Source organism: Lynx rufus, unplaced genomic scaffold, assembly GCF_022079265.1.
Source record: "Lynx rufus isolate CCGP_SWC_20201006 ecotype Redwood Valley unplaced genomic scaffold, mLynRuf1.p SCAF_25, whole genome shotgun sequence".
Classification (NCBI taxonomy): domain Eukaryota; kingdom Metazoa; phylum Chordata; class Mammalia; order Carnivora; family Felidae; genus Lynx; species Lynx rufus.
Window position 1 is genome coordinate 12,632,577 of NW_025814840.1, and position 25,270 is coordinate 12,657,846.

Here is a 25,270-nt window from a genome sequence, read left to right on the forward strand (position 1 = left end):
ATGCAACAGATTTCTGTATATTTATGTTATATTCTGTGACCTTACTGAATTTATTTATCAGATCTAATAGTTTTTTTGGTGGAATCTTTAGGATTTTCTATATAAAATATCATGTCACATGCAAGTAGTGACAGTTTAACTTCTTTACCAGTACGGATGCCTCCTATTTGTTTTCTTGTGGGACTCCTGCGGCTAAATCAGTATTATTTTCTTTTTTTTTTAAATTTTTTTAAACGTTTTATTTATTTTTGAGACAGGGAGAGACAAAGCATGAACAGGGGAGGGTCAGAGAGAGGGAGACACGGAATCTGAAACAGGCTCCAGGCTCCAAGCTGTCAGCACAGAGCCCGACGCGGGGCTCGAACTCACAGACCACGAGATCACAACCTGAGCTGAAGTTGGCCGCTTAACCGACTCAGCCACCCAGGCGCCCCTAAATCAGTATTATTTTCAATGAAACATTCATGTAGGCCATCTAAAATGAATATGGGTCACAATATTCTTTCGCAGGAGCAGAGAGTAGAATGGCAGTTGCCAGGGGCTGGAGAGTGGAGAAAATAGGGAAGTGTTGGTCAAAGGGTATAAACTTTCAGTTATGCGATAAATTCTGGGGATATAATGTACAGCATGGTGACTATATGTGAAATGATAGATATGTTAATTACCTTTATTATGGTAATCATTTCACATATTATATGTATATCAAATCATTACATTGTACACCTTAAATGTTTACAATTTTTATTTGTCATTTATGCCTCAATAAAGATTGGAAAAAAGTGATTCACATGTGAAAACTCATTGTTAGAATAATATAATTAAAAGTAGGATCTGAAAAGCCATAAACTTTTTGGGTTGATCTCCTGATAGTTTCCTATAATACTATCTTGGGATAAACATTGTTTTGGAACATGACATAGTTACAAAAATACTCTCACAAAGAATTATCATCCTTTGTTAGGGGATGGTTATTTAATTTATGTTATCTTTATCTGAGATAATAATTGAGGTTAAGTTGTTTAAAATAGTGATCATCTTATTCACAAATTAGGTGAATTCCCCTGGAATTGAGACACTAACACATTTATTTCTACATAGCATCTAGTAAATAAAGGAATCTTCCATAACCATATGTGGTCAGTGGCCAAACCTCACGGGAGAGTGAGATTAGAACAGATGTCTTTTTCAGTGAAATAGCCAGTTGAGCTATTTCTCTGCTCATTTGCCTGGACTTTTGTCTGAATAAACCATATAGAAAGTTTAACTTGGTTTCTTATAGATACAGCCTGCTTCCTGAATTTTGTCTTCCTTTTGTCTCATCCAGATGACGGCAGTCAGTGAAAAAGTATGAGTCTCTAAAGTGGCAGGTTTAAAAAAAGATAATAAAAAAAAAACTGGTGTATTATGTCATTGTGGGTTCATCTGCTACTGCAGATATCAAATAGTTCTTAAAAGTACTACTGAGTTTTCAAACTGTTAACTTTTATTAATGTGCACACAGTATTAGTGAGGCTCTGTGGACTCTGGAAAAGAATAGAACACATCAGCCTTTCCCCAAAGAGCTTATATCGGGGGAAAAGACACTCAAGACAACTAGAGAAAAATACCTAATTATTATATACACTTAGGAAATGACCAGGGCACTACATAAAATTAAGTATTCTATGATGAAGATTATGCATCTACATGTATTTAAAACTAGAAATCCTAAAGGAGTGGCTGGCTGGCAGCCAGCCCACATTGTCCTAGTCAGCAGCACAGCGTAGATGTCACATTCCCCAGCACCAGGCAGTGTTCACTGAGTGCAGGGCTATAAATAGGAAACGACAGACAGTTTACAGTACATATGAGACTTACTTGAGCAAGAACATACTGATGAAATAAGTGAACAGAAGCATATGTAAATACAGCATGAACATTATGTATAAACAACAGAGCAGATACACCTTGTGGATGGAAATTGAGGGAGAAACCTCTCCATTTATAGAAAGGCGGGAGGGTATGGCAGAATCTGAGCTTTGGTTTCAGAGACACTGAAATTTGAAAACATTCAAATCCTGGCTTTCCCACTCTGGAACCGGGTGCATTATCTAACTTCTGTAAATCTCATTTCTCCACATCTACTTGAAGCTACTAACTTAGGCAACTAAGTAGCACTGTAGCTAGTATTAATTCTAGTATTAATTCTGCTAAAACTAGTTAACATCCACCATGTTGCTGGTATGTCTGTCTTCCATAGACCGTGAGCTGTGCACAAAAGGGATTGTGTCTTAATGGTCTTGGTACTTGGAACCAGTAAACTGGAGAAGTGCTTTTGCTCCTCTATTAGCCGAGGAAAATTCCGTGAACCAATAGGAGGTTCAGAAGCTGCCTGAGCACCAAAAACGGAGAGAATTCGTGAGAGGGGTGAGAGCATTCCAGGCACAGGCAATAGCTTCAGCGTAGCTCTGAAGCGAAACAGGAGGTGGGTTGGGGGTTTGAAGGAGGAGAGAGTCTGAGGCACAGGCAGGAAAAAGCCAGCTGGGTGTTTTCAGGCTTCATGCTGTGTGCAGGTAAGCACAGAGGAAGAAGAGGAGCCTCCAGACGGAGTTCTTGGCAATTCGAATGGGCAGTGCTGGGGCCTGGAAGCCCAGAGGTGCAGCAGCTGAAGCTAGGGGTGGCATGGAGTAGTCAGGAAGTACTTTTGGGGTTAGGGGAACAGAGGCAGAGAGCACTGCAATTCCCGGAGGGAGTTGAAGGAAAAGCCACTGGATTGCCACAGATTGCAAGCAGCCTTAGTCACTTTAACAACAAGACACACACACACACACACACACACACACACACACACACACACACATACAATACAGAAGCTATGTATTGGTTAAGGTTAATATAGTGGTTAAGGTTGTCCTGGAGCTGATCCTGGACCAGCTTGGGTCACCTGAAGCCTTCCAGCCATGTGACCTTAGCAGAATGATTTAAACCTCTCTGAATCTCTGTGCCCCTCTTGAGTAAAATGGGGATGGGTCTCTGTTCCTGAGGGTTACTGCGGTTGCAAAGCCAATTAGTACCTGTAGAAACTTAGTATTTTCTCTGATGGCTAATGAATTTAAAGGAAAAAGATGTCGAGAGTAGAGCAAAGATTTTATGTTCAGAGGGTGGACTTCATTTGCTTTTTATGTTTTCTACTGGTTCGGGACTCATGCTCCTTATATTATGTTGAATTTGCTGTTTATTGGGAGAATTATTTCAAGTTGGGTCCTAGGTCCTTAATTTTAGTTGGCAACAGGCAAGAAAAATGCCCTGTTGACACCTCCAGGTTTTAACAGGTCTGCCAGCAAATACATACCCAACACCCACTGTCCTGGGTCCTCCCCCCTGACTTCAAAAGGCAGCCTCCGGGCTCAAAACTTTACACCCAATTTTAAGTCCTCTCCCCAACCCCCATATCAAATTCAAAATCAGGTCTCATTCCTTCTTTCATTGTAATGCCTCTTAGATTCAATTCTTCTCAATTTCCACCTTTTCCTTTCTCATCCTCCCCCCCACTCCCTTTTCCCTTTCAACAGTCTTGAATCTCCCATCTCTAGTTTCAACCCAGTGCCAAATTAATGATCAACCCATTCGTCAGGATACCACTTAATCTCCCTTTGTCAAGAACTCTCAATGGTTGTCCTGGGAGTGTTAGAGTGAGTTCACATTTCTAGGTTTGGTATTAAGCCTTCCTCCCAAATTCTCAACTTCCCTTTTCCAAATTCTCAACTGGGGGATGGCGCCTTGAATCCACTCGCGTCTCCACGTTCCAGAACGTCCCTTCCCCAGCCTCCTGATGAAATCCCATCCCTTCCAGAAGACTTGGTTTGTTCCCACCCCCCAATCCCCCCAGGAAGCTCTCCTTGGGCAATTATTCCGGCCCTACTGCCCTTTATCACTTGGGGACCCCACCCACCTGACACCGAATTATTTTATACACTCGTGAGTTTGTCTCGCGGGTAGGACCCCATGTTTGGCCGAACGTCCACATCACCAGGCAAAGGATCCCGCCCGCACTCAATAACGCCGAAAATCTGGATGGATGTATTCAGGAACATGCTCCTGGTCCAGTCCCTGCTTGCTAATTCCCAGCACCTACCCCCTCCTCTAACTGGGGCGTGACCCGGTGAGTCCGACCTCCGGACGCCCCCGAGCAGCCCTGGGTTGGGCTGTGTTCCCGAATCCAGAGCGTTTCCACGTAGCCCGCCCTCCCACTTAGCCCTGACCCGGGGACAGTGGTGCAAAGTCCCAAGCTCTGCTCTTCGGAGGCAACCGGGCTGGTTTCGGGAACCTAGGGCCACCAGCGCCCAAGACCCCCGCAGGGGTCGAGGGTGACGCTGCCGGAACCGCCGGGGGGTTTCGGTGTCGCCCCTCGCCCACGCCCTCCCCCTCGCGGCCATTGGGCAGCCTCCGCGGCGCGCCCTGTGGACGGGGCGGGGCCCTCTCCCTCTCCCCTGTTCCCCTCCCCTATTTCCAGGGGTGGGATCGCCGGGAGGCAGGCGGGAGGCGTGGAGGGGCTGCGGAGGGGCGTCCGGTTACGTCTCCGCCTTCCTCGGCCGTGTCCGCCGAGCCGCTAGGTTTGCGGGACCGCAGTTCGGCAACATGCTGGCCGCGATCCGCCGGAGCGGGGCTGCGTGGACGCGGGCGCTGCTGCTGCAGCTGCTCCTGGCGGGGCCCGGGGGCTGCCTGAGCCGCCAGGAGCTCTTTCCGTTCGGCCCGGGACACGGGGACCTGGAGCTGGAGGCTGGGGATGACCAAGTCTCCCCAGCCCTGGAGCTGAGGCGGGCGCTCCGCTTCTTCGACAAATCCGACATCAACTCGGTCTACGTGAGTGCGACCCGGGGCAGGCGGTGGGGGCCGTCGGGGAGGAGGGCGTGGGGGCCGAGCCGGGGTCGGAAGGAAGGCCGAGGCTGGCAGGGTCGCCCGCGGGGCCGGACGGACGTGGGCGTCGTGGGCGGGGACCGGGACCCGCTGGGCGCGGGGGCGCGGGGGCGCGGGGCGCGGCGCTGGGTCTCCTGGCCTCCCGCCCCCGCCAGGTCCGCCGACGTCTCCGCGCCGCCTGGCCACTGTCGCCAGAGGAGCACGCGGGTCTGGGGGGCTCGTCCCGTCTGCGCGGCCCGGCGCGCGCCCTCCCGACCCCGGGACCCCGGGACCCCGGGCGGAGTTTCCTCTCCGGCGGCTGTGGGCGGCATCGCCGCCGGGAAGTCGGTCCGCGTCTCGCTATTGTCCTGTTCCCTTGGGGACGGGACCCGGTCCGGCGGGACTCGGGCAAAGGCGAGAGCTGGGTCGCAGGCGGCGCGCGGGCCCTGGGACTTCCGTAGGTGCCGGGTCAGGAAAAGACCGCCAAACCCGGCCTCTGCCCCGGGAATTTAGCCGACAGCCTGCATGTGTGAGTGTGGACTCCGGATATGTCTTGGCAATGTTTCTGCTCTCCAGTTGAGCTCGTTTCAGTCCAGAGTTTAGCGCTGGGAAAGCAGGGCGACCCGATCGAATTTCCTGTGGCAGAGCACTGTCACCATGGGGGGCCCCAAAGGGGGAGCGGGCCCAGGTGGCCTTTAGTTCTCTGGAGCCTTCTCAGAACTGGCCGGGCCCGGGGACGCTGTCAACTTGGTAAAGTCCTTCCGTGCCGCCGCCTTCCCCAGCCGCGCACCATGTGGATTTCATATAAAGCTGTGCGCATTCCACAAGTGGGGGGAACAGCGCAAACAGCGGCGGGAGCCTGTCCTGCCCTTGAAATGGCTGTGCTCGTCGCCTGGCCGGGGCAGACCGTGCCTTGGACAACACCCACGTGGAGCTTGTCGGCTTTGCCTAAAAAGAAGGAGCCTTTCAAGTCTCCACCCACAGAGAGTGCTGCCCTTGTGGGCTGACCTCCGTGGGCCGTCTGGTGAGGCCTGTCGGACCCCTTCTTAGAATAAGATTTTTTAATTACATAGAGTAACATCCGCAGGATTGCCAAGGAAATCAGTTGTGTTCGAATACAGATACAAATATTAGAAATTGTATGAAGTAACGTGTGTATTTTTAGCCATTTTAAATATAAGGTGTAAGAGTGGTGGGGGGAGGGTCAGGTAATTACTGAACTTTCAAGATCATGAGGACTGTGAACAGTGTTTGAAGACATCTACAATGACTAAAACGTGAAATGGGAATATCAGTGACCCCTATTGGTGGCAAGGTCATTAATGATTTGTTGCCTGCATTCATAATGGAAGGAAATGCTAAAATATCACTTAGGAGTTATTGAAAATAAAAATAAAATTTCTCTTTTTCCCTTCTTAACAGACACACCGAATTCTATTCATGAGCCCCAAGTTCAGAACCCCTGTGTTAAATTTGAGACCTCCTGCCCTCCTTCACTTGTGGCATCAGACTAACCACATTACATTCTGAAGACCTAGAAAATCTATTGCTGAAAAAACGATTCCTGTCAAGCCATACCCTCCAGGTCTATTCGGGTTTACTCTGCATTTCAGGGAGAAAGAATCCCGGAGCTCGCTTGGTTGTAGCTGCACCCCCACCCCGCCCCTCCCCCAAGGGTTCCCAGGAAGCTGACTGTGAAATGGAGATTAGCCAGCAGGTTATTTCTTGGGGGAGGGCTCCTCATTTCCACACTTACGGAGGCAGGGAGGTGAAGAACTGAGCAGAGGCTGAGCCGCCAGCAAAGGTCTCAGCCAGCTCCCTGGGAGCTCTGGAGGTGGGGTGTCTCGAGCTGTCTCCAGTGTGCCTGAGAGGGCTCGGTCTCTGTGCCCTTGCAGCCATCAGTCACGGGTAAGGGCTGCCTTGGAAGGAAGCGTGATCCTGGGCCAAGCAGTTTTTCAATGGAGGCAATCCTCAAAGAGGGCCCACGTTGGAGGGCTGCGTTCCCAGGACTCGAGGGGCATCTACTGTGTGATGGCCCTGAGTAAAAGGTGGATGGACAGGGATGTGTGTCTGAGCTAGAGGGTCTGCACGGTCCTGGGCACTTGGCTAGGAATATGAACATTCACTGAGAAGGAAAAGTATTGGGTGAGTATAACTACATGTGTCAGAGGACCTGCTAGTTTTACATTATTTAATCCTCAAAACAGCTCTCCCTTCTTTTCAGATGAAGAAATAATAATAAACACTGGTCCCAGAATTCCAAAATCCTACCAGATATTTCCACCCAAATGCCCATCTGTCACTTCAGATTCCACGTGGCAAAATGAAAATCACTCACCTCCCTCCTCCCCTCGGATACTTTCACTACTTGCTTTTCCTTGTTCATAGTACCTTATGCGGGTTCTTCACTGTTTTGAGGCTGCCTTACCCCTTCTTTTTATTCATTTATTCCACAGATACCTTCCAAGTGCCTACTATGTACCAGGCACTATTTAGGGCACTCAAAATACAAGTGAACAAAGCAATCCTATCTTCAGGGAGTTTACATTCTAGCAGGGGAGTGGGACCAAGAAAACAAACAGCAAACATAGTAAGTAAATTATATATCAGGAGGTGATATACTACCTAATGTAAAGGGTCTGGGATGGAGTAGGTATATGAATCAGGAATTTAGAAGAGAAGCCTAGGCTTTAGGTACAAATTGGGAATCATTGGCGCATAGATGGTATTTAAAACAGAACTAAAGTGACCCCTGCAGGGGAGTATATGCAAATAGAGAAGAGGTCCAAGGGAGCCTCCATTGGTCAGGGAAAAGAGGAGGAGTCAGCAGTGGAGACTGACAGGATGTGGCCAGCGAGTTGAGAGGAAATGAAAAGGAAGTGGAGTCCTGGAAGCCAAATGAGGAAAGTGTCTCAAGGAGGAGGGAGTGAACCACCAAGGTTAAATGGGCACAAAAGGTGAGGACTGAAGAGTTGCCCACTGGCTTGAGTAACACGGTGATCAGTTCCCCATTTCACCTTCACAGAAGGCCCTTGCTTTTGTATCTTTCTTGTCCTGTTGCAGTGACACTTTCCAACAGTGTTGTTTCTTTCTTTTCTTTCTTTTTTTTTTTTTTGAGAGAGAGAAGGGGCTTGGGAGCGCTTGTGCACTCAAGCGAGGGAGGGGCAGAGAGAGAGAGGGAGAGAATCCCAAGCAGGCTTCGTGCTGTCAGCCAGAGCCCTACGAGGAGCTCAACCTCACCAGTTGTGAGATCAGGACCTGAGCTAAAGTCAAGAGTCGGAAACTCAACCAACTGAGTCACCCAGGTGCCCTTATGTTCAATTTCTTTAGTGCCCTCCCTCCATTCTGACTTCAGAGGACCCTGGACTCCTTGACCTGGATTCAGGGCCTCATCCTACCATTCTAGCTTCATTTCCAGCTTTGCCTTAACACTTCTAAGACAGTAGAATATGTCTCACTTTGGCCCTTTACTCATTCTTTCATTCTTCCACTTTATCCATCTCTTAACCTCTCAGATTCTCTCCCATTCTCTAGGCCCTTCCTCCTTCCTAACTGACCGGTACTTGTAGACTGCATGCACCCCTCAGTCCTTAGAACTCTTCTGTAACTCCAATATTGTCTGGTTTGGAGCTTAGTATATTGATAAATGTTTACATAACTTAATCTGTTCAACGGGAGTATCAGTAGGTAATGTGGAAAGAGTGGGGTCTCTGGAGCCCAATACGTGTGGGCTTGAATCTCTGTTCTACCACTTACTTATTGTGGACCCTGGGTAAGTTATCCAACCTCTGAAAGCCTTATTTTGTTCATCTGCAAAACGGAAACATCATTGCCTTTCTCATGGAGTTGTGAACATTCACTGAATTAATGTATTTAGACAGCTTATCATGTAGTAATGTGCTCTAAAACTGCGGGCTTTCTTCTTCATTGAGAGCAGAGATTGTGTCTTTTTTGAAAAAGCCCCAAACCTTTATTCTACACTTTATTCTGTAGTACTTTGGTGCTATACAGTTGATGTAACTTTTGAGAAAAGATGTCTCATATGTAACAAGCTGATGCTAGCTTTATCAAAGGCATCTACAAAAATATGCCCCTGTGCTTTTACACATAACCAATCATCAAATCTGTCAAGGTGAAAACTCCCTGGTATTTCTTAATGCGTCGGGAAATACAGCAAGGCAGGAGAAAGCATTCCATCCAAATAGTATTTAAGCTTTCTGGCCATACACAGCTTTCTCAGAGTAATTGAAGTGCAACTTATCTATATAAACACACAACACATTTCAGAAGCAAGTGAAATTAACAGAAGCACCTGTTCTTTAAATTACTCTTGATCAGGAGCCAGGCTGTGATAGCTCATCCTGTTCCCTGGGAAGCAACCTACCTATCTGCAGAACCTATCTGACCTTGTGGTGGTTGTCTATGTGGACATTAAGGCCAGCTTCATGGGTCATTTCTTGCAGCCGCATATGGACTTGGTTTTGCAGTATTGTTAGGGTAGTGGTGCAACTCCTGTGCCTACCATTTGCTGCATAGAAACATCCAGCATTGCACATTGGTGTTGGCGTTGGTCCATCAGGGCGGGAATCTTGTCAAGGTTCATACCCCTCAGTTAGCATCCACTTAACCAGATGGCCATGGCCTCCGTTCTCTTGCCCATTGTTCCTGCAGTTTGAACGCTTGCACCCACCGCATTAACCTTAGCACTCCTGCTCGAGAAATTAATTGCTTGGTTCTTTTGGCGGATTTCATTTTCAGTGTGTGTTCTCAAAACATTTGTGCTGCTCTTCTGAATGGTTTTTTTTTTTTTACTCTCAGCTTTTTCAGCCTTTCCTTTTTTTTTTTTTTTTGTAGTTTATTTTGAGAGAGAGAGAGAGAGAGAGCGCGTGTGCAGGCACACGCAGGGAGAGGAGAAGGGGGAGGGGCAGAGAGAGAGAATCCCAAGGAGGCTCCACACTGTCAGTGCAGAGCCCAACGTAGGGCTCGGCCTCATGAAACCGGAGATCATGACCTGAGCCAAAACCAAGAGTCAGATGCTTAACTGACTGAGCCACCCAGGCATCCCCCAGCCTCTCCTTCTTAATCGTGTTTGACATTTCTTTTAAGCTCTTTCACAGAAAACTTCAAGTTAAATAGGTGTTTCTCCATGTTCAGCATAGTCCCATGACTTTCCTTGGAGGTGGCAGCCCAGAGCCGTGGCCCCAGTTTGCTAGGAGGGCATTCAGGGTCCCATCCTAGTCGAGAGGTGGCCTGCCCCGCTCCCAGAGATCAGGTCCTATTCCCATTGCTGTTACCCATAGAAGGGACATGCTTACTGGCACATGGGAAGTTTATGAATCTGTTGGTTGAGCCCAGGGCCAGCGCCTATGGTCTACAGGTTATTTGCAGCACAAGGGCCATGACCAAGGGGGCAGTGAGAGCTGGAGCCCATCCCACAGGCAACTGACCAAGCCCTAAACCTCAGCCTGGGACTGGGGCCACTCAGGAAAGGACACCTGCATTTGATTTGCCCAAAGGTGCCCCATGGTCTAGCAGAGGCCCTGGTTGAATAATAGAATACTTACAAGATTATTAATTTCTAGTTGGGACTAAAATGAAACTGAGTCATTATGGTGATCAACTTTTTTTTTTTTTTTAAGATTTTATTTTTAAGTAATCTCTACACCCAATTTGGGGCTTGAACCCATGACCCTGAGATCAAGTGTCACATGCTCTACCGACTGAGCCAGCCAGGTACCCCTGTTGATCAACTTATAGCTGAGGTCAAATCACTTCATTTCTCACCCTCATGTTGTTTCTGGTCTTGTTTTTTCTAAAATGAAGAGATTTGACAAGATTATCTCTCAGCTCCGTTTTATAGATTTTTAATATTCTTTGAGTGACCGAGGGTTGAATATGTGCATTTCTATTTCAAGACAGTGGATATTTTTTCTCATAAAATTCAGTGCAATGTGAAGATAATGCCATCCATTCACTCAGCAAACAGTTTATTGCCTAATATGCCAGGCATGGTGCTAGGCTTCAGAGATACAGATTGAAAGAAGATCAGTTTCTGTTCTCAGCTTATAGTCTGCTGGGGAAGGCAGACATTGAACCAATGATTATACCCATAATTGACCAGTTGCCCCTGTGACAAGTGCTATGAAAGAGAAGTCCGGATACCGTGATGGCACCTGAGCTAGATGGAGGGGTCAGGAGAACCTTCCCAACCCCGCTGGAACTACAGGATGAGTAGAGGCGAGGCCTGTGAAAATGGCAGGTGGGCAGGACTGTGCACGTTACTGTGCATGAGACCATGAATGTAGAGAAAAGGAGTGTGTAATGTCACAGGAATGAAAGGCACTGTGAGCTAGGGCAGTGGCCGCAGACCCTGGAAAGCTATATCAGACCTTGTCACCCCCAGGTCAGAAACCCTCGAAAGGTTTCCCTCGCTCTCCACGACATCCAGACTTCCCATCACGCTCCCAAAGCTCCCTGTGGCCCTGTCCAGCAGGTGTCTCTGCCCCCATCCCTCACCCTGTTCTCACCGGCCAGGCTCCAGCCACACCAGCTTGCTTTCTCTCCCCACCACAGCCAGCTTGTCATGCTTGGTGCTTGGTTTCCCTCTGCCTGGGACACAAGGCCCCGCTGTTCTGTGGCTACGCCTTCCTGTTGTGCAGCCTCTGCTCACACGCAGACCCCCATTTGTGATTTTTTTTTTCGGCATGCTGTCTTATTTACATCATGGCATGCATCACCACCTAAAACCAGGTTGTTCGTTTATTAGTTTACCTGTTTGTTGGCTCTCTTTTCCACTAGAGTCTGAGCCCTGTGAAGGCAGGGTCTGGTTTGCCATATTCACCCGCATTTCCCCCATTCACTAGTGGCCTGTGGCACATAGTGGGTGCTCTGTTATGATTTATTGAATGAATGAATGAATGAATGAATGAACCCTAGGCGTTTATCATCAGCTGGATGCCGTTAGACATTCCTAAGCAGAGGAGTTACATGATTTATTTCTAAAAGATTCCCACTTTCTTTAAGGAATAGACAGCATGGGAGAAGAAGAAGCATGAGGGGGAGAAGCCTATAGATTAAAAGATTAGGTTTAAGAGACACGTGAACCAAATGCCAGGGGGAGCACCTTGTCGTGTCCCGATTGAAACAAAGTGGCCATAAAAGGACATCTTTGAGACATACTGCTCTTCTAGAAGAGATACATATGGAAATATTGACAGGTGAAATAATTTGATGTCTGAGATTTCATTTAAAAGATTTCAAAAAAAAATACGCTCATGCGTGGGAGGAATTGCTAAAACGGAAAGTGGAGCATGTTGGTAATTGTGGGAGCTGATTGATGAGTATATGGATGTTCGTTACGCTGTTCTGTGTGTGTGGACATTTTCCCTTGTAAGTAGTCTGGTTTTTAGAAGTTTTTAAAAAATTACGCTGCCTTCCAGCCAGAGGATTTTGGGGGGCAAGGTGGAGGAGAGAGTGAATTTCAGAGCCAGAGAGGCCTGCTGCCAGGGGCCAGAGGAGAGGCGGTGTGTGGATGAGGGCGGTGGGTTCCAGACCCATTTGGAAGGTGGGAACAAGGAGGCCTGCTCCTGTGTTAGCTCACTTGAGACATGCCGCTTTGCAGGGTGGCTCAGGTGCATCATGGGATGAGCTTTGTATCACAGGGGAGGAAACTGCCACGTGCAGCTAAGGGACTCGTCATAGTTCACTCAGTTCATAAGTATGAGCTGGAACTTGAACTTGGATCTTCCGACTCTGAGTTCTGCGGTCTTTATACTACGCCATGTAAGACAGCACGTTCTTCCTTTCCTTTCTGCATTTATTCATTTTGATGAGGGAGCATTATGCGAGCCGAGGGAAGAATACAGGCTGGCCCCCTCCCTCCCCACGTGGAATATGTGTGATATTCCCCAGAGACTCCTGGCTGCCCAAGAACAAAGGAAAGGGGTTTAAGGGCTTGCATGGTGATGTGGGAAACTAAGGCAAATGAAAAATTAAATTCTGTTACAGCCTACAGCCCATAGACAAGTGCTTGAAACAGGCAGGGTGACCTCCCTCTGGGAGCTCAGCTGCCCTGATGATGACACTTTGCTGGGGCAAAAGGGGATCTTGGCTTAACATTATGCTGACCCCCCAGGATCCTGTGAGTCTGCTTTAACATGTAACAATTCCTTTGGAAACTTCCTTTATCTCAAATCCCCCAAGATGTATGCTGGCAATCATACTCCAAGCTTATGGCCCCTGGTATCCCTCTGAAGGGTCTCATGACTGAGGTTTTACTAAATGGCAATAAATGGCATTTTCCTAACAGCACCTAGCGCCTCAAGTTCCTGGAAACGTCGCTTCCAAAATACCTCAGAGACTTACCTAACCCCCTCCCAACCTGAAGGTATATAATCAGTTACCTGTCAGCTTTTTCTGCCCATGGGTCCTGTCCCCATGCTTTAATACAGTCGCCTTTTCGCACCAAAGACGTCTTCAAGAATTCTTTCTTGGGTGTCAGCTGCGAACCCTACCTTCATCCCAAACCCCTTCAATTTGACAGTATCTTATCAGTCCCTGTTCTGTATAGACTTTTGGGCTGGGTTTATGGGGCAGCTGTGATGAGTGGCATCACACATAGTCTCTGCTCTCATGAAGCTCACTAGGGCATGGCACTACCCACCCCTACGTGACCCCACTCACCACTGATCAGATTACCCGCCACTGCACTACCCATCCCTGCGTGACCCCACTCACCACTAATCAGATTACCCACCACTGCACTGCACTATCCACCCCTGTGTGACCTCACTCACCACTGATTAGATTACCCGCCACTGCACTACCCACCCTTGCGTGACCCCACTCACCACTGATCAGATTACCCGCCACTGCACTGCACTACCCACCCCTGTGTGACCTCACTCACCACTGATCAGATTACCCGCCACTGCACTGCACTACTCACCCCTGCGTGACCCCACTCACCACTGATTAGATTACCCGCCACTGCACTACCCACCCTTGCGTGACCCCACTCACCACTGATCAGATTACCCGCCACTGCACTGCACTACTCACCCCTGCGTGACCCCACTCACCACTGATCAGATTACCCGCCACTGCACTGCACTACTCACCCCTGCGTGACCCCACTCACCACTGCATTACTTGTAAGAAAAGTTGGTTCTTAGCCCCTAGAGAGCAAGTCTCTAAACTGCTTTTGTCCTCAGGTAAATTTTTTTCTTTTATTTAATTTTTAATTATAAATGTTACACACATAAAAGGGAGAAAATATCATGAGCACCCATAGGCACATTACCTAAATGTAACAGTTGTGAGCCGTTTTCCCTATTTATTTCGTTAATTTTCCTTTGCTGATGTATCCAAAGTAAATTACAGTCCTTGTGACTTACATCACTATTTTAGTGTCCATTCCTAAAATGAAAAGAGCATTTCCCTATATAGCCAGCCTACTATTATCATACATAACAAAGTCAATAATAATTCCCTATTATCCGTTTGTATCCAGTCCATATCACAGCTGTCCAATGTTCCCAAAGCTTTCCTTTATAGCTAGACTTACTCAGATGGGTTTAAAGAAAGACAAGCATTACATTTGACTGCATCTCTGTAGTCTGTTTTAATCTTGACCTCCCCCTTTTGAGTCATCAGCCTATTCAAGAATCACTGCCTGTTGTCCCGTAGAATGCCCCACCTTCTGCATTTGGCCATTTCTGTGTAATGTAATGTAATGTAATGACCATTTCTATGTATGTTATTCCATCCCTGTATTTTCTGAAAACTGGCAATCTTGAAATAATTCAGGTTAAACATTTTTTTTCTTTAGAAAGCATGTAGAATTTTATTTTAAAATTAATTCTGGAAATAGGAAGACAATGCGAATGGTTAAAAGAAAATTGTAAAAACAGAGAACAGGGAAATCTTCCCACCCTGGCCTCCAGCCCCATACTGCCCTCCCTAGAGACAATCACTATTCATGAGTTGTTTTTTTTTATCTCCTTGCAGAGAGATTCACAAATTACAAACATACGTGTATATACAACTACCCCCTGATTTTATATACCTCCTTGATTTTTTTAAATACCAGCTTTATTGAGATATAATTCACATACCATAAAATTCACCCCTTTAAAGTATACGATTCAGTGATTTTTAGTATATTCAGGAAATGTGCGACCATCACCGCTGTCTAACTATGGAATATTTTGATTTCCCTCAAAACAAACCTCATATCTTTTAGCAGTCACATCCCATCTCCTCCCTGCTCCCCTACATCCCTGATCCTTAGCAACCACTAATCTACTGTCCGTCTCTATGGATTTACCTGTTGTGGACATTTCACACAAGTGGAATCATACTATATGTGATCTTTTGTTACTGGCTTTTTTCACTTGGCATAACATTTTCAGGGTTCCTCCATGTCTCAACATAGATTGGTACTTTATTCTTCCACGACTGAGTAATATTGTTGTTTATTTGTCCACTCATAAGTTAATGGACATCCAGATTGTTTTTCTCTCTTTTTTTTTTTTTGACTGTTTATGAATAATACTACTGTAAATGTTTGTGTACAAGTTTGTGTGTGGACATCTGCTTTCAGTTCTCCTGAATCTGTCGTGAGATCTGGAATTGCAAGTGAAGGGGTTCAAAAGAAGTCTCCATAAAGTATGCCACTTGAGCATGTGGGTTATTTTGCGCTGAAAGTGATCAAGACCTAGTGGGCTGAAAACATTTGCACCTCCCTTAACTACCTAATGAATGTCAGTTGGGGGTCTTTCCCAGGATGAGAGTTTTTATCAGAGATAAGTTTTACCTGAGTGACCCATCAATGTGGCAGGGCAAACCTCTGATTATGAAAAATCTGCTCTTATCACCCCGTGAATTGCCCTACTCTTCCATCTCATTCCCTAGCTCAGGATAAACATATATGCCTCATTTTACCTTCCTGTCTTGGAATGCCCCCATGCATGTGGTGTTCCTGTACATTGGAAACTAAATGTGGTTTTCTCCTGTTAATCTGTTTCGTGTCAATTTAATTCTTAGACCAGCCAGAAGAACCTTTAAGGGTGGAGGAAAACTTCTCCCAGCACTAGGTCACATGGTAACTGTTTAACATTTTGGGGGAACTATCAAACTGTTTTCCAAAGTGGCTGCACCATTTTACGTGCCCACTAGCAATGTATGGAGGGTTCCAGTTTCTCATCTTTTGTCAACACTTCTTATTATCTGACTTTGTGATTCTACCCAACTTAGTAGGTGTCAAGTGGTATCTCACTACGTTTTTGATACGCATTTCCCTAACGGCTAATGATGTGGAGCACCTTTTCATGTGCTCATTGGCCATTTATATATATTCTTTGGAGAAACATTTATCCAAATCCTTTACTCATTTTTTTATTTAGGATATTTGTATTTTTATTATAGAGTAGGCTAAAGATTATTTAACAAGAGTCCTTCATGAATGAAGTTGTGACATACTGTATAACATCAGGAGGCAAGTGATAATGTGGTTATTGCTGTACTATCTGCTACTGATAAGGAGATGACAGTGAAATCATGTCTGTCAAGTCATGTTTTTTTCCCTTGTGAACAGCAAGCAAGCTATGGGGTGATACTTCGGTCTTATGGAGGGGACCCCTTTCCCACCAACCTTTCAACTAATGCTTAGCATCCATTGATGATCATTGCCTGACTCAGCTATTAAATGAAGGGTTGCCAAGTCGTATTTTAGTTTGTTTTCTGGTTTGCTTGTTTCTTTGTATCATTCGTTCTATATTATTTATTTATTTATGAAAAAATTTTTTTTACTGTTTATTCATTTTTGAGAGAGAGACAGAGAGACAGAGCATGATTGGGGGAGGGGCAGAGAGAGAGAGGGAGACACAGAATCTGAAGCAGGCTCCAGGCTCTGAGCTGTCAGCACAGAGCCCGACGCGGGGCTTGAACTCATGAACTGCGAGATCATGACCTGAGCCGAAGTCAGACATTTAACCGACTGAGCCACCCAGGCTCCCCTTTATTTATTTATTTTGAGAGAGAGAGAGAGAGGAGAGAGAGGAGAGAGAGAGGAGAGAGAGAGAGTCCTTAAGCAGGCTCTGCATTCAGTGCAGGCACAGGGCTAGATCTCACAACCCTGAGATCATGACCTGAGCCAAAATCAAGAGTCGGATGTTCAGCTGGCCGAGCCACCCAGGTGCCCCTCTATAATTCTTTGTATACTTACTAGCCAGTACACTTCTTTGTAAAGAGTAGCTTTCCCTCATCAACTGGGGCTTTGAGGTGATATTGACATATGGTCCATTCTGGAAAGGCAGATGGATACTTAATTCTTTCTTTATCATTTCTAATGTTCAAATGAAGGGATTGGTGTTCAAATTAAGGGGCTGGTGTAATCCAAAGTAGGGGAGTTTCTGAGGCTCCGGTTGCCACAGGGAAACTTCTGATATTGATCTCTAGGGTGTCAAAGAAGAGCATGCTTCTCCCCAGTGACTGAGAGTTCAGACCAGCCCTTCTCCCTTCCCTGACTGGCTCCTATTCTGGACTGCTGAGGCACATTTCTACCTCTTTTTTGATAGACACACTAGAAGTGAACATTTAAAGACCCTGACCATTTTTAAATGTTGGAAGGTAATCTCAGGTAGAAATTCCCTGCAGAAGAGATGGGTAACTGATCCAAAGTCTCTCATTAGACATTAACTGGATTAAATTGAAACCACTGGCAAATCTCTTAACTATTACCCCTAGGTTGTCCCTTATTTTTATGTGTGAAGACTTTTATTTTTATTTCTAATTCAAGCCAGAGCCATTTCTCTGGCTCAGTGGGGTTAATGGAAAAGGTCTGCAGTTTGGACTCAAGAGTTTTGTTCTGGCACTTCTAGTGTGTGATCTTAGGCAAGACCTATAAACTGAAACTCATTTTTTCTCACGTGAAGAATGAAGATGATATTAATGCCTGCTTTACTAGATTTAATCAGATAACTGGAATAAAAATGCTTTTTAAGTACCACAGAAGGGGGTAAGGCCATAGATCCCTTTTTTGGCCTCGACTTAAAATCAGTCAACCTCCTCCTTGATTGTATTACGGGCTTGGCTTTTTCCTGGGCTTCTTTATCAAGTTTTCCTTTCCTTAGGCCCTTTTAGTTTCTTAGTTTTTTCTAGCTATCCAATCTTTATCCATGAAGCTATCCCATGAAGCTTTGCAACTTCCACTGTGGCTCACAAGTCTTCCCAAGTGGCCAGCAAATACAAGAGAAAGAGCAGAGGTTATGGATGCCAGCAAATGTGAGTTCAAATCTCGGTTCCATCACTTACTGGCTGTATGACATTAAACTAAATTATGTCCCATTTGCTTGTCTTTTTTATGTATGTGAAAAGAAGTATGGTCGTATTAAATTTTTTAAACTGCGGACAGCTGTAGTAAAGGACTCCTGAGTTGGCAGACAGTCTGTGTTTGTTGCCTTTCCATTCTTTACCCCAAATAATTTTACCTTAAATTCCCACTTTCTCCCACCCATGGAGTTTGCTTTTGCAACTGCATGCAATTTCATTGTCTTCTCAGTACAACTGAGTACAACAATTTGCATTTGGAAAACGACCGCATTTGTTTCTTATTTGTGCCTACCCTCCAGTATTCTTTTTTTTTTTTTTTTTTTCAACGTTTATTTATTTTTGGGACAGAGAGAGACAGGGCATGAACGGGGGAGGGGCAGAGAGAGAGGGAGACACAGAATCGGAAACAGGCTCCAGGCTCTGAGCCATCAGCCCAGAGCCTGACGCGGGGCTCGAACTCACGGACCGCGAGATCGTGACCTGGCTGAAGTCGGACGCTTAACCGACTGCGCCACCCAGGCGCCCCTACCCTCCAGTATTCTTAACCACATCTGTTTTGGAGAGGGCTTTCCCCAACAATCGTAGGCTGCCTTCTGCCCTGGGGATCACTACTAGGCTCATTTAAGCCTCAAGAGATGGTTGTTTCAGCTTCTTCCCTGTGCATTTGAATGTAAGGAATTTAACATGTTATGTATTGGGTGTCTGCATTTAGACTTTCTCCACTGATTCATGCTGTCTGTCTTCAAAGAGGAACAAACATGAAACAGGAAGTGCTTTTTTAAAGGGGGAATAATCTCCGTTATGGGTTAGTTGCTCTACCTCTTCATAATGTCAGCTGAGTTGAAACAATTGTACGTTAAATGGCTCCAGCTGTTAGCCATGTGGTGCTGGGCATTTCACCCTGGGGTGTTTTGTGATGTAAGAGACTTGTTCTTGTTCTGCGCTGTGCAAATGGATGAAGAGCCTATTGTTTGGTGTGTTCCTTGGAGTGGGTGAATAGATACATTCTTTATTTTTTAGATTTTTATTTATTTGTTTGTTTTTTAAAATAAGCTCTACACCCAACATGGGGATTCAACGCGAGATCCTGAGATCAAGAGTCACACACTCCACTGACAGAGCCAGCCTGGCACCCCTAGATATATCCTTCCTTCCTTCCTCCCTACCTTCCTCCCTCCCTCCCTCCCTCCCTCCACACGCCCAGCATGGAGCCCCGTTTGGGGCTTGAACTCAGGACAATTCAGTCAGCCTTTCTCAGGAATACATTCAGTCCATAAGAGTTTTGTGGTGTAATCTGTGGAGGCCACTTTTAGGCAAACAGGCTTGAGCAATGGAATGCAGAAAGGGACACACTGACCACATGGCTGACTACACACAGGCCCTCGGCTCTGATCAAGGGGCTACTAACAATTAGGCACAGTTACCAAAAGAGGGAGAATTCCATCCATCACCATACCGCCTCGCCTCGCCTTCCCTCCTTAAAAGCAGCCCCCTCCCACTGCCTCCTTACAGACCACCTCTCCTCTGCTGTCCTGCCCACCACTCCCTTGTGTTGGATTCAGTAAACTTCTGTCTCCTTCGTTCTGCCTCAGGGGGATGTTTTCAGGTGGGCTTCTACCTGATCGTCACCCCACACGTGGGGCCCCCATCTGATCAAGAGACACCCCCTTTAGACACCACATAATCTACAGCAAGGAATGTGCTGGTGCCATTGGGAGTCAGGGCACCTGAGTTGGGGCCCCAAGGTAAGAACTGTGTTTGAAGGTAAACTGAGGCATATTAAAAACTTTAAGAGTTTACTTGAACAAAAATCAATTGGCATTGGACCGCATCCATACCTAGCACGTAGAAATGAGCTCTGAGGAGCTGTACAAAATGGAAGACTTTCCTAGCCAGAAGGGAGCAGGAACAAGGAACTTTTATACTAGGCGGAAAATGGATTGGTTATGGCCCAGTCCGTTTCCTTCTACGGGATGGTAGGGGTCTGTCTGGAGGGCAGATGACCTAGCTAGTGCTGATCAGGCAATTCCTGATTGACTGGTTTCTGATTCCATTTTGGGGAGAGCTGAAACCTATAATTAAGTCAAGTCTCGGTTTGGTGACGTGGAGCTTTGCATAAGCGACTCCACTGGGGCTTGTTGTCTTGTGGGTTTTTTTGTTTTGTTTTGTTTTGTTCCTAACAATTCTCCCCCTTTTTAAAAAGTTTGTTCGTCTATTTTGAGAGAGCATGCAAGTTGGGGGAGGGGCAGAGAGAGAGAAAGAGAGAGAGAAGTCCAAGCATACTCTGTGCTGTCAGCACAGAGCCCGATGTGAGGCTCGAACCCATGAACCATGAGATTATGACCTGGGCTTATATCAAGAGCCAGACGTTTAACTGACTGAGCCACCCAAGCGCCCCACTGGCAATTCTCCCCTTTTGATCAGGCTCTCAGCCTGAGAGATGTGATCAGATTTTAAGGCATTATGCTTCTCCCAGCTCTCGAGTTCGTGCAGGTTTTATTGCCTCATCCTCCGTTTGCCGCGGCCTCCGCGTGGTATTCATAGGTCAGTACGCCTTTCTGCTGCATCTATCTGGGGTATTTGCAGGTCATGACTTTGGGCTCACATTCCTTAAGTCAGTTATTCTCTTTGTTTCTTTTCTGATGATTTAGTCTTAGGAAGATCATCTGCTTGGTGGCTAGTGGCCGTAAACATGCATTTAAAGCTTCTGAGAAAACATAGTGTTTCAGGGAGACTACTATGATTATTATAAGGAGGATAATTCCCAATGTCTAGAGTGCTCTTTGGAGCCATGGCATCCAAGAACCAAACCAGTCAGAATCGAATAAAGTCAAAGAAAGACCCCATTGAAGGAGTCACTTTTTTTCTTTAATATTTATTTATTTTTGAGAGAGAGAGAGAGAGAGAGAGACAAAGCGTGAGAGAGAGGGAGACCCAGAATCCGAAGCAGGCTCCAGGCTCTGAGCTGTCAGCACAGAGCCCGACACGGGCTTGAACACACAGATTGCGAGATCATGACCTGAGCCGAAGTCGGACGCTTGACTGACTGAGCCACCCAGGGTGCTTCAATGGCACCCTGAAGGAGTCACTTTCTTAAGCTAAGTGCAGCAAGTGATGCTGGCCATAGCACACACACCTCCTTGCTCAGCTAAAAGATAATCAAGGGCTGTCCTATTATCGAGAACAATTTTGGGGAGGAAGGATTTGTGTTGGGCAGTTACTGCTTTAGCAGTAGATTCAGAGGTAGGTGCCACGGTTAGGGAGCATCGTCCTTGCATGCATTCATAAACAGAAAAAGCAAATAGTGAAAAGGAAAAAGGAATAAAATCTTCATAGTGGAGGTGAAGATCTTGATCTGTGACCGTGGGAGGGGCCGTCCACCTCGAGATGCTGTCTGCTTCTGGGGAGGAGCCTCCCTTGTCGATGTTAATTTTATAACTCCAGCTGGTGTGCAGTTCCAAACGTCTCGAGGAACCCTTTTTATTTGGGAGATGTGGACTTGAGGTTCAAGTCCCTGAAGGTTGACTGCTCTCTGGGTAGTGAGGAGGACCTGGTATAGTCCCTTACATGGAGGTTCAAGGGCAGTCTTTGTTCTTAGTGATTCCAAATGAGAAGGGTAGGAGAAAATTGGAAATGTCAGTCTGGAGAGTTGTAGCCAGACATTTGAGAAAACTCGAAGAATTGATTTGAGGAACCTTGAAGAATCTGGTCCAATTTAGAGGTATATCACAAAAGCTCAAACACAAATGATCGGGAGTAGAATCTGATATCCACAAGGTTACAGGGTGCCAGGGTGGCTCAGTCGGTTAAGCGTCCAACTTTGGTTCAGGTCACGATCTCAATGGTTCGTGAGTTCGAGCCCTGCATCGAGCTCACTGCTGTCAGTACAGAGCCTGCTTCGGATCCTAGGTCTTCCTCTCTCTCTGCCCCTCCCCTGCTCTCTCCCTCTTTCTCTCAAAAATAAATAAAAATTAAAAAAAAATTATGATATCCACAAGGTTGTGTTATCAGTTTCTACTGAAATAATCACCCTTATTTCTATCAAAGATAATCATAGTCAGACTAATCTGTTTGTAAAATAAATTGAAAAATTACATTTGACCAGACTATTTGTGTTAAGTGCAGCAAGAATAGTGATTGACTGTATAGGCTCTAAAAATCCACTTTGCTGGAACTTTTCATAAGGAATCTTAGATTGGACTTTTAAAAGCCTCTCCAGACTAAGAAGCCAAGCAGGCCAAAGACTCACCATCAGACTTCACCTGAAATCCCTGTAGATTTGGGTGAATTTCTCTCTTCAAGAGGTCCCCAAGATATCCTGAGATTCCTATGGCTGCTGGGAAGTGACTGTCCTTACCTGGTTAGGCTGCCAGGAACCCTATGAGCAAGACACCAGGCTGGTTTTTCCAAGGTGCTGTTTTTGGCTCTGCAAAGTCAGTTTTAGTTTCTCAAAGCTGTTTGGTCCCATCTGATTCTGTGCACATTCTCAAATCTGACATACCAGTCGAAGCCTTGGTCATATAACCAATGTTTCCCGTTGTGTCCAAGGGAGAACAGATGCTTACTGAACTTATGCAAATATCAATATAGATATGAAAATAACAATACTAAGTTTCCACATTCTGGAGGAACCAGGTAGGGAGAAAAAGTAAATATTTAATGTATACTTACAAAGGTACGGGCACCTGGGTGGTCCAGTTGGTTGAGCATCCAACTTCCGCTCAGATCATGATCTCACAGCTTGTGAGTTCTGAGTTCTGAGCCCCATGTCGGGCTCCCTGCCGTCAGTGGAGGCTGCTTTGGATCCCCTGTCTCCCTCCCTCTGCCCCTCCCTCGCTTGCATGCGCGCGCATGTGCGCGCGCGCTCTCTCTCTCTCCCCCCATCTCTCAAAAATAAATTAACATTAAAACATTATACTTACAGGGGCGCCTGGGTGGCGCAGTCGGTTAAGCGTCCGACTTCAGCCAGGTCACGATCTCGTGGTCCGTGAGTTCGAGCCCCGCGTCAGGCTCTGGGCTGATGGCTCAGAGCCTGGAGCCTGTTTCCGATTCTGTGTCTCCCTCTCTCTCTGCCCCTGGCCCGTTCATGCTCTGTCTCTCTCTGTCCCAAAAATAAATAAACGTTGAAAAAAAAAAATTATACTTACAAAGGCAAACTTTACAAAATTAAAAAGTAAAAATGCTTTCCTTGAAGCTGAAAAAAACCAAAACATTAAGGAACCATCAATGTCTCAAAGACAAACTTGTAAAAAAAATAATAATAATCCTCATTAGTTCATTCAGTCCCATGGTATTAATTCTCGTTCTGCTTTAGTCCAGTTTGTCCATGAGTTCTGGAAATTCGTACCCGGTGCAGTTTTATAATCTTCAAGTTCCCAGAAACGTGTACTCTCGAGTATTTGTTGAGTCCTTTCCCCCAGTCTTTCTGATGATGAGGCACTTTTGCGAAAGCGTCAGAGTAAAATAAACATCCGTAAGTGACAAAAGACATAAAATGACCATGTTTCAACATCTGATGAGAGTTATTATAACAGAATTGTAATTATAATAGAAAATTTGGTTATTTCTGTGACCTACAACGTTTTAAGAGATAACTGGAAATGGGACTGATAATATTACACCAGGACACACCAGATTTTTAGCAATTTCACACAATTTCTAGAGCACGTATATTAGTAACATGCATTTGTGCAATATAACCTAATAAAGTTTAGCATCTTGGCCCCTGGGTGGCTCAGTTGATTGAGCTGAGTGTTCGGCTCAGGTCATGATCTCATGGTTCCTGAGTTTTGAGCCCTGCTGTGCTGACAGCTTAGAGCCTGGAGCCTGTTTTGGATTCTGTGTCTCCCCCTCTCTCTGCCCCTCCCCTGCTTGTGCGCTCACTCTCTCTCTCTCTCAAAAATAAACATTTAAAAAATTTTTTAAAAATAAATAAAACTCTTATTATTTCTAGTAGTCTTAATTACATATGTTAATTAGAATTCTTAAGTATTAAAATCCTTAATTCCTGGTGAACACTAAGAAGTAAGCAATTGTAGACTGACAAATTTATAAATACATTTTATAATTTCTAGAAGTATATTCTTCCTAATTGTAAATTTTCCAATGTGGCACAGAACATGTTTACTAATACACCCTAAAAATCTTGACTTCCTCTAGAAAAGAAAGCCAAAGGATGATAAATAAGTCTGTGTTCAGTAATTACTGTTTCAGTGTTTTATCTTATTTGGAAACGATCTAGATATTCAGTGAATATCCATCATTTAACTTATCTCAGTATAACTTCAAGGTTTCAAGTTACGAAAAAGATTTTGGAAACTAGTTTTATGTAGACCTATCGTAAAGCATCATTATTGTTGAAAAGTTCATTTATAAACTTTTATCTTACTTGCATGCATTTAAATCACTTGTTCCGAACCATTATGTTTAGGTAAACCATGAAAATTTCGCAAGACATGAAACAGGTTAACCATTATCTGAAGTTATTTTTTCTTATTGACAAATTTCTGTAATAGAGAGATCAGTAGTTATTTGACTTTTAGTAGACCTATGTGGAATAAAAGTATTATATATTCAATGTTGATAACTCTAAATGAAACTCTAAAGACAAGCCTGTTTTAATTAAACCAACAAACTTACACTAGCTGCTATGTACTAAATATTATCCTAGATCACTTGAAAAACCGTTGGGTTAGTTTCATATTTCTGAGAGCATACTTGATTTATAGAATGTGTTTTTGTCTTTAAGCCAATGAAAGAGAGCCCTTTACAACTTCATCGTGGCATTACTATGTGGAAGTAGAAGAAAAATCACACATTTATAATATCCATACGTAAACACATAGACAGATGCCAACAGAGATCTTCTGGCTTTTATTTTAAAATCTTTGCCGTGAGACAGGCAAAACTAACCAGTTTATAGACGAACAGTTGGATCCAAATTTTCTTTCTGGCGGATGGAAAGTTTATCTGCTCAGATGGCAGGTGGCCGAAGCTTTTTAGTAATATTTGTGGAAGAGACTTGAGATTTGTATTTGTCCTTGGCAAGTAACCTTATGGAGGC

General features: G+C 45.3%; 1 protein-coding gene and 1 pseudogene across 1 annotated transcript in view; one reads left to right on the plus strand and one right to left on the minus strand.

Annotated features, from left to right (window-relative positions):
- Nucleotides 1–4,602: 4,602 nt before the first annotated feature.
- Nucleotides 4,603–25,270, plus strand: part of NID1 (nidogen 1) — an 83,899-nt gene continuing 63,231 nt past the window's right edge. The window contains exon 1 of the mRNA XM_047088734.1: nucleotides 4,603–4,842. Coding sequence (XP_046944690.1) covers nucleotides 4,618–4,842 — 225 coding nt within the window. The 5' untranslated portion in view covers nucleotides 4,603–4,617. The remainder of the gene's footprint in view (nucleotides 4,843–25,270) is intronic.
- On the minus strand, nucleotides 9,210–10,032 carry LOC124518582 (charged multivesicular body protein 1b-2-like; annotated as a pseudogene).